The 9,992-nt window shown below is 40.7% G+C and overlaps 1 protein-coding gene across 2 annotated transcripts in view; it reads left to right on the top strand.

The window, feature by feature from the left end:
* The window catches only part of fibcd1 (fibrinogen C domain containing 1), a 106,966-nt gene that overhangs the window by 24,101 nt on the left and 72,873 nt on the right, over positions 1-9,992 (top strand). Inside the window, exon 2 of one of the 2 annotated variants that reach the window (XM_034897247.1) lies at positions 7,714-7,797. The exons of the other annotated variant lie outside the window; for it this stretch is intronic. Within the exon in view, the coding sequence (XP_034753138.1) occupies positions 7,714-7,797 (84 nt within the window). The remainder of the gene's footprint in view (positions 1-7,713; positions 7,798-9,992) is intronic. 2 annotated transcript variants of the gene reach the window in all.

The raw sequence follows: 9,992 nt of genomic DNA on the forward strand, positions 1-9,992 counted from the left end.
GGCTAGGGGTGTGGCCTTGACCAACTGCCACTTTGCTTGTTTGAAAGCCATGATGTCTCTCTCTCACTCTCTCATGGGTGGCCCAATTCTCTGGTCAGGCAAAGCAGAGAAAAGGGAGGTAACCTCGCCCCTTTAGGGGCAAGATGCCTGATTGGCCCAACTGAGCTTTCATTTTCTCAAAGGCAGAGCAGGATACCCAGGGCTCGGTTTACACCTGTTGCTATTTCTAGCCTCTGGGGGACCATAGACAGGCTGGGGGAAAGCATATTATTGTTAAAAAAAACTCATAAAGTGAAATTGTCATGCCATGGGACCTTTTTCAAAGAAGGAAAAATATAGTTGTAACAATTACTAGAAATACATAGATGATGGCGTTGTTGAGCTTTTACATGTGTGGAGCCCTGTCCAAACATGTGTTTAGGCTCTTATTAAATGAACTAGCAGATGAGGGAGCATAAGTCTCGGCTCATATATGTCCTGAGAGAAGAGAGGTAACAATGTAAGCCACAACACCCATACAAAATTGAAAGCCCTCTTTCAATCTTGCCGTTTCACTTCACGCTCACAAAGCAGCCGTTCTGACCTCCCAATGATTGTGTGCTTTATAATAGAGTCTGCGGTGCTATGTTTTTGCATTCTGGTGTGTGCGTGCGCCTCAGGGACAGTGGGTGACAGGCTCACTCCCTGTGTGTGGCCGATTGCAGTGCGAGCGCCAAGGACAAGCAGTGGAGGGTAGAGCGGGTGATTTGTCTCTCTGGATTGAACTCATCTCCCTGGTCTCCCGCAGGCCTCTCCTCCCTCTTCTTTCTCTGCATGCTGTCTTATTTTGAAGGTGAAGAGCATTTCTCTGTGTTTGCATACATCCATTTTAGCTGATGCAGTTGATTGTGTTTTGTGAATTTACTCAGTTTATGTTTTTTTCTCAAGGACACAGCAGATTTATAAATGCCAAAAAAGCACAAAAAAATAAATCCTTGAGGCTATTTCAGCCAATTGAGCTGTGGTCGTGGCAGAACCACAGAGCCACATCCTGCTTGTATACTTGGATGTTAAGATTATTTAACACAGAAATCTGTATTCATAACAATATGATCAAATAGTACATGCCAAACAATAAGCATCGGCTCTCTTTGTTCATTTCTCTTCAGTGTTGTCTGTTAATTGACTGTCTGTTTCCAACTGTGGCATGTTTAGATCTTTGTTTCCTTTTGGCCAGAGGGCAGTCTTGATAAAGTTTGTTGTTTGTTCATAGAAATAGCTAATGTTTGAGCAGATGCAGCCAATCAGCAAAGTAGGAGTCGTCTCTTAATTATACAAGACATTAAGCCTGAAATCAGCTTAAAAGTATAAATACAATTTGGACCGAAGGTTTGAAAAATACACCAATGATCTGTCGTTATAGGATGCCTCATATCATATGATTTAGTTATGCTACCAAATCACAGCAGGGTCCCTCCTGGTAACCGGTATAACACATTATTTATGTGCCAGTGGCAAAGTAATGCAGAAAAGTGTCCAGCTCTGTTATCAGTCATCAGCTGTGCAGGGAATCGTCACTTTGAAGCCTGTAAAAGCTGCTATGCCACCCATCACATCCGCTATGGCAGTGTCCTCTAAAATATCCAGACACAAATCTCTGCAGTTTGCAGAATAGAATATATGTGTCGGCAATGGAAACACCACTGTTATCACATTCAGCAGTCCATGCTACAGTGTTCTGTTGGCGGTTGAATTCCAGTTAGCTTTTTACGAAGGTGGTGGGGAAGGTGATATTATTTTGTGGTCCTACATGTCTGTTTCATCAATTTAATGCAGTTTTTTTCAAACCATACACTGCAAATTACATTCATCTATAAAGTTTATTTTTTTAAATGTTTATTAAAGGGTTGGGAAATGTTATGATGATGGGTAAATTACAAATTTGGACTATTGGTGTTGATAGCAACTATCCACAAATCCCATGACCACCCAACCTCCGCGCCTTACCATGTAACATAGTTTGGTATTAATACTTTTCCTGAAATAGAACAAAACAGCTATGCTTTCAGTGCTTGAGACTGAGATTGCTCCACCACTTGCACATCGAACGTACAAATTTAGATTTATAGACAAAATTTATTTCTAACAACTTCTGAAAAAGTGTTGGGTTTAATAGATTATTGGATGCCAGAAAGGTCTCCAAAGTCCTTTTATCGTCCTTCCTTTCCAGGGAGCATTTGTGAGTTTATATGTTTGTGTGTGACAAACACTCATTTTTAAACATTTAATTTTTCCCTTTTGACTAAATGGTTGAGCGGTAACTTTCCAATGACATCTTGGTTAATTTTCAATTAAAAAGACGCATCTGGGACTAACTGCAAATCAATACACAGCACATAAGTAGCTCTTTGATAACTCTGAATTAAGGATTGTAGATAATGATAATGACACGTTACTTGAGTTTTATGTAAATTATCCAATATCTAATGAGTTTCTAGATCTCATTTCTAAATATCTTTATGAGTCTAATCATTCCAGATCAGCTGCTTAAATAGCACATTACCAATAACTAATTATTACTTCCTGATGACATGCTGTACACTTCATATTGGGAACCATCTTTGTATCCCCTCAAGTAAAATAGCACACGACTCAACTTATAAGTAGACATTGACTTTTTATTGGCAGCACGTCATTAGTTTAAGGTTTATTGGGTCATTATATAGTAGTTCATTAGTTCATGAATAATGTACCAGAGACGGAATTCTAATACCAAAAAAATTAACTGTCAAATTGAATGAATATTAACACTTAACTTTTAAAAAGCTGCATCTTTATTTGCTCTGTGTAGTCCATGATTTGAAATATTCAAGAACTATTATTATTATTATTATTATATACTATTATTCAAGAATCATTATATAAATGTGTTTCAAAGGGATGGGTTGGATGATTTTTTTTTTTAACATTTCTTTTATACAAAGCACCTCTGGTTTGTGTTGAGTAATTTTAATGCAATGTCAGAGGAACATGAAGCCTTGTTGCAACTTGCTGTGAATTTAAAGATGTTTCATTGCTTATCTGAATGGTTTCTTGATTTCCAATGGCAGGTGGGAAATCCTCAGCCTTCATTCTGTCGGCATGTCACAGTTCTATTCATTCATTCACTGTTAACCCTTCTCTTTTTTTTGGCACCTTTTGAGAAGGCATTGCAATATCTACAGAACATATCAGACAATATGTACATAGAAAGATAATCCCCTGAACTGTGCACATAATGTCCTTGTGCTATTTATTCTCCTCCCCCTTTTTTCCATTATTCTGTCGGTCACAGTCCCTTCATTTAGCAGTATACAAGTCCTGTTAAATGATTAGTAAGCCCACAAGTTATTATATGCAAAGCCTTTTCCACTTCATTGGCTTAGTGAGCAGTGAGGTTTAAACACACCTTGCCCCCTAACTCCACACACACACACACACACACACACACACACACACACACACACACACACACACACACACACACACACACACACACACAGTGAGCAAGTATATTCTAAGAACAACATATTCATAGAGTCCAAACATTCTTAGACAACTGCTGGGATTCTTGCCTTGAATATATATGTCCGCATACACTCATCCTAAAAGAGTGCACGTACACGTTCTGTCACACCGAGATTAAGTCTGAGCCCTTCCTGTCTTCTAAAACATGGCCCATCAGATAGGATTCTCTGTGTAAGGTCCAACCAATAAAACGCCCAAATATTCTATTAAGTGTAAATCCTCTCCATTGGTGGAGCTTGTGGAGTCAGATTAGGACTCGACAAACACTGCCAAGCAGCCATGCCCACACCGGGACCACTGCCAATAAGAAGCCCCACAGATACAGCCGTGTCACTGTGTGTGCGTGTGTGCACGTTTGGTGCACAGGTAGCACAGAACCCCAATGTGAGCATTAGCAGGCAAGGGGTAAGTGATACGTGCTGCTCAGTGTAATGGGAAGACAGTCAGGGATCTGAGTGGCTTGCAGCTGCAACACACAACCTTTGTGTTCTGTGCACAGGTTTATACATAAGTGAATGTTTTTTTTCTTTCTCCTGCAACAAAGCAGAAGTATACGTTTGTGTCAGCATCTGTATGGGTGTACCTGTGAATTTGGCAACAGTATAAAATTCACACTTATTTTTATTTGTGATGACGTACAAATTCATTCTAATTTACTTTACTGCGTAGCTTGTTAGTTTGTAAGCCGTATCACTGTGGAGTCTGTGTTTATTTAGTAATGGTAGCTCTGTAGCTCCTCTGAATACTGAAGCGCAGACCACTGTGTGGTTTTTGGCAGAACAGACAGATTTCTATTGCTGACCCTAAGGCTGCTCATTAGAATTCAGCACATCTCTCCCAAATCTCCCTACATCTCTTTCTCACTCCCGCCTTTTCTTGTTTCTCTTTTGGTGCCTTGTTCCCCCCCTCTTGCTGTCATACACAATGGAAAAGACTGCTTAGAGCAAAGAGGTGAACTATTGGTCAGCCATCATAACGATGTCTGTGTGTGCTGCGCGCACAGCAATTCCCACTCCGCAACAACTGCCAAAACTTACAAAAGAAACACTGCTACACAACTGCATGCATGTACACACACATACACACACATGTGCACGTCTGTAGTTAAACCTGCAATATTTTGTTGACTACAGGGTGAAAGGGGTCACTCACACCTGAAATCAGAGACAATTACCAACCAACTCTACAGCTTCAAGGAGCTTTTAAGCCTCTTTAAACTCACATTTCTTTGTTAAGGCGTATGCAATTATTGTGTAGCTGTGTCTAAGCTGCTCTCATTAGTCCCCCATAGGCAGTTGTTTAGCACATAAAAAAGCTCTGATAAACTCACCTGCCAGCAACAAATGGCATTCAGACAAAAGTGTCTACTGAAGAAAGCTGAGCGATTACGGCTAAAAAGCCAGATATTTTTCTCAAGCGCTGTTGGAGACTGAAACAGCGGTGAAAGGAGAGTGAATATTGAACCTTAATTGTGTCAGGAAGACATAAACGTGACCCCAAATGAACGCCACTCTGTCTGCTGAATGTGAAAGTAGGCAAGGTTTGCTGAATTGTTAACCAATCCATTGTTAGACCCTGTTTAAACGTGGTTTAAAATTGCATCTCGGGCGATTTGAAGTGAACAGCGCTAAATATTTGTAGTTTTATTAATTAATATTATTAAGGATCCCCATTAGCTGATGCCTAGATGACCAGCTAGTCTTCTTGGGGTCCAAAACAACATTTAATCAGGCAATATTAAAACATTACATGACATACAGAAAATAAATAAATAAAGGAAAAAATACAACAATATCTGCCTACAAAACTAAGTTACAAAAGAGGAGAAAAAATTACAATTAAAATGAATAAGCAAATAGTGAGGTGTGCTGGACAGGGCTGTAGCCAAGTCTACCTTTTGTCAATTCCAAGACAAGGCCAAGACCAGGACTAGTCAAGACCGAGTCAAGTATACCTCTATATACGTACGTCAGCCTGCTCTACCAACTGAGCTAACCTGGCCACAGGAAGAAAGTTGGTGAGTCCAGTGGCCGGTTCCGAGATACGTCTAAGTCCAAATACCAATGAGCCCAAGGCATTTGACAAGATCTTTTGAAGTGCAAGGGAACGTTATTTTTATACCACATTTCAGCAACAAGCCAATTCAAAGTACTTTATATAAAACCAATACGCTAAAGAAGACACTAATGGGTCCTGATGCGTCCGTGACAAAGGTGGAACAGGAAAATACGTCATTAATGCAGGACGTGGTGGTAGGCTCAGTGTTGTATTCACCTAAACCGGTGACTACACCGATTCATCCTCAAGACCATAGTTTATTGAGACCAAGACTTTAAGGGATTGAGACAGAGTCAAGACCAAGACCGGACCAGTCTCAGACAGCAAGAGCTTCTCCTGTCTCCTTCATTCACTTTCTTGGGAGTGCATGTTAAGGGGGTGGCAAGAAGAGGTTACACATTAGAAATGAGTAAGTTATTGGTTGCATTTGAAGCAGGACATTGTACATCCAATCACAGTAATGATGTTAACACATACAATTAGACAATGCACAGGAGTCTTCTCTATGTGCGACCGAGACGAGACTGAGTGAAAATGCTGTCCGAGACTAGACTGAGACATTCAAAAAGTGGTCTTGAGACTAAGACCAAGACCACTCTCAAGTACTACAATACTTGGTTAGCTATAAACGTTTTTGTGCCCCCTAGTGATAAAAAAATGTATTAATGCAGGTTTAAAGGTGACATATGAAAATATCACTTGGTCAGTGCTTGTGCTCGTACATTTGCATATCTGGAGTGCCTACACAAACTGAAATAAGACAACCCAGTATTTTCTTTTGTTGGCTGTCTAGATCAGAAACCATGTGATTCAGCCAGCCATTCAGATTTGGCTCCATTTTTTTTTGTCACATGCAGGCTCAGACTGGACTTATCGGGAAGGGGCTTAAAGAGACAGGCGCTTAAATGAAGGGTGAAGAATAAGGGTATATTCAGGCCAACTGTATGAGGAAAAATGTTTTTTTATCTTTTTAAATGAAAGAATGTTCTAGTAAAAAACCCAAATAAAAAAATGAACCTGAAAATGAGCACATCTAGAACACAGGTATATTTAGAACGTTTGAGGAGAAAAAAACATGTTCTAGTAGAAACTGTTAGTCTCAGTCACGTACATTCACACACAGACATCTTTATAACATCACGCATGGATAGAGAACGCATTCTGATACATTAAATGCTAATGTTTGATTCGTTCGTTCTTAAGTAGGCATTTGTGTCTGCATGTGTGCCCACATGTGTGTGTTTGTGTCAGCGTTATTGTCCCAGGCCAATTGAGCAATTCCACAGTGGGAGCAGCGGGGTTTACGGTCACGGAATAACGTGCTCTCATGGAGCAGTTAGAAAGCCTCCACTTTCATAATTACTCCGCTTTTATTTGGGCAGTGGCTAGAACTACTCCCAGATGCAAACAAGCACAAAAGGCACATAAAGTAAAGCCTGTAATATATTAATAAAAATTATACACACACACTCCTACATTAACCTTTGTATCTGAATACTTGCTTCTACACATATATTGTACCCACTCACATGCAATGAACATTTCCTTTTGATTTTTTCTTCTTTTGTATTTGGTGTAGGAGGAAACTGTTCTGAGGATCTTGCAAAGCCATCTCTCAGAAGACTCATTGTCGTAAACTTGAATTCAGTGATACCTTTGAGATGTACAGATGCATGTTCAGATCTGTCTGTGGGAGTGTGACGTTATGTGTGTAGGTGGTAGTTTATCGGAACCAGCTCCTTTTATTTCTTAACAATGATTCAATGTTAGATTTGAGGGCTTTGGCGTAGGAAATGTGCTGCACCCACTATTTAGATCTTTGAAGATTATTGTAGGCCTACATTTTCACAGAACAGGTGAAGACATGAAAGGGGAGAGAGAGGGGGAATGACATGCACCAAAGGGCTTCAGGTCGGAGTCGAACCCGGTGCCGCTACGTCAAGGAGTAAACCTCTATATATGTGCACCCACTCTACCAACAGAGTTAAATACACATATAAAACCGTTTGTGTTTTGTGTCTGTGTGTGCGAGCATATGCTTGCATGCTTAATTGCACATGTGACATAAACAAACGTCAACTCTGGTGGCCCTGTCTTTGTCTCACACAGACGTTCTGTGAGTGTGTGCCCAGCTCCTCCCAGCTCAAACATCGCTGGTCAGACTCAGAAACTGCCAGGGAGACCCCGGCCAAGGTAAGGCCTTGCCACTGCAACGTACTGTGTACATGCACACGCAGGCAGACACACATGCACGCAAACATCAACACACGCTTTTGTTTTATTGGTTACTACAGAATTACATAATTATTGATTAGGGGCTTTATTGTAATTAATACGTCATACTGTTGAAGCAAAAAACTATTTCAACATTATATATTTTATCTGCTGATTATTTGTGCGGTATCGTAATAGTCCAGAGCCCAAGGTGACGTCCTCTAATGGCTTATTTGATCCGACCAACAGGCCAAAGCACAAAGATATTTAATATCATACACGACTGAGACACCCAGAAGATATCCACCTCAGAACGCTAGAACCAATGCATTTTTGGCATTTTCATAACAATTCTGTCAATCATCTATTCGGGGAATCTTTTATGTTTATTCTTTTTTTTTTTATTGAAACAACTGTCAAACTGGATAATGTAGGTTGGTATAGGTTCCAGCAAACATTGAACAAAAGTGGAATATTGAAATTGATAAAAACCTGTGTACTGTGTACAAAATCCCTTCATCGCTTCATTTATATAGTGTTTCACTTTTTCTAGTTATATATCCCACCACCTTCCAGTAAAGACCTTGGCACACTTTGAATAGTAATTTGCTCAGCTGTGGAGGGGATTTGGTATCATTGACGACGAATTTCATCACAATCCGCTTTCTCCCTGCTTTCGTGATGGCAGTGCAAAGGATTATTACACATTACATTTTGCCACCGCGCAGCAGCGATGGCACAACCTCAGCTCAAGTACCAAAATGCACAAGACAGGATTAGTCTCTGCAGATTCTTTAAACTCGGCGAGTGAACATGGCTGAAACAGGAAAAGGAGCTTGATTGCATGGCATAATGTTGAAGGAAGCTACAGTGTGCATGGAATAGTGATGTGAAAGTGTTATTTGAGCTGCAGGTGAATGGAATGAAAGTGGAATTGCAAAAAAATAACTCTTTTTAGAACAGTAAGTTTGTGCATTAAGCTTGCTATGCCTACATGTGCTAATTTAGCATTTCAAGATGCGTGTGCCTTTCTATGTGTTATATTTAGTTATATTTATCTGTGTGTGTGTGTGTGTGTGTGTGTGTGTGTGTTGGAAGGGAAGAAAGACAGCAAGGGAGAGGTCTTGCAAGATTGTGGGTTTCTTGCTTATCTAATGAGCAGATAAATCCTATCGTCCAAGAACTATCTGCCAATGTTCCTGCGTGGGAGGACAAACTCATTTAACTAGAGAATTCATTCATTCTTTGCCTCTCCTTTTTTATCTATACATCCACATTCCCTTGTTGTCCTTTAAAATCCCATGGTGTGTCATGAATAGAGGCAGGAGAGGATCTAATTACAGAAAGGGCTCCTGCTGTGAGATTGAGAGACTCATTTACAAAAAAAACCTTTCCAGTGTTTAGAAGCTGCCTGCGCACCATTCTCACTGTTATTACCCAAGTGTGACTATTGAACTGAATTATTCCAATGGGACGTGAAGCAGTTGCCTTTTTTTGTGACCATTGAAAACATAAATATGATAGAAGCTAAAACTCCACTTCTCATTGTCATTGACATTTTTTTTCTTCAAGTCATTCCCTCTGATGTCAGCCTGACCTCAGAAAAGATTTAGAGAAGTATTGAACCAAGCTTGTTGCTGGGTCAGTGGGACCTTTTCTTGCATATCCATTTTTAGTGCCCTAGGGCGGCTGTGGCTCAGTGGTAGTGGTCGCCTGCCAATTGGAAGGTTGTTTGATCCCTGGCCCTGCAGTCCCATGTCAAAGTGTCCTTGGGCAAGACACTGGACCTCGAGTTGTTCCCAATGCTGCCCAGTGTTTATCTGATAAGCAGTTGGCACCTTGTACGGCAGCCTTGGTCTCAGTGTATGGATGCGTGTGAATGGTTCCTGTTATGGGGGCGTGTGAGGATTGGACCCAAATGCAGAGAGGAGAATGGCAGGCAGGCAGGTGGGGGTAAACAGGAGTTTATTGTCCAAACACAAGGTGAGTCCCAACGGAACTTGACATCCGGAATGCGAGGCAAAAAGGCAGGTATCCAAAAAACAAAAACATAAAATCACCCAACCAGGGAAAAGGGAACAACAGCAGGAATACATAGAAAGTGACGTGCAGGCGGCGAACGAACAGAATGATCCGACAAGAGACAAAGGAAACACTGGGGTTAAATACAAGAG

The sequence above is a fragment of the Etheostoma cragini genome, chromosome 16 (genome assembly GCF_013103735.1).
Source record: "Etheostoma cragini isolate CJK2018 chromosome 16, CSU_Ecrag_1.0, whole genome shotgun sequence".
Taxonomy (NCBI): domain Eukaryota; kingdom Metazoa; phylum Chordata; class Actinopteri; order Perciformes; family Percidae; genus Etheostoma; species Etheostoma cragini.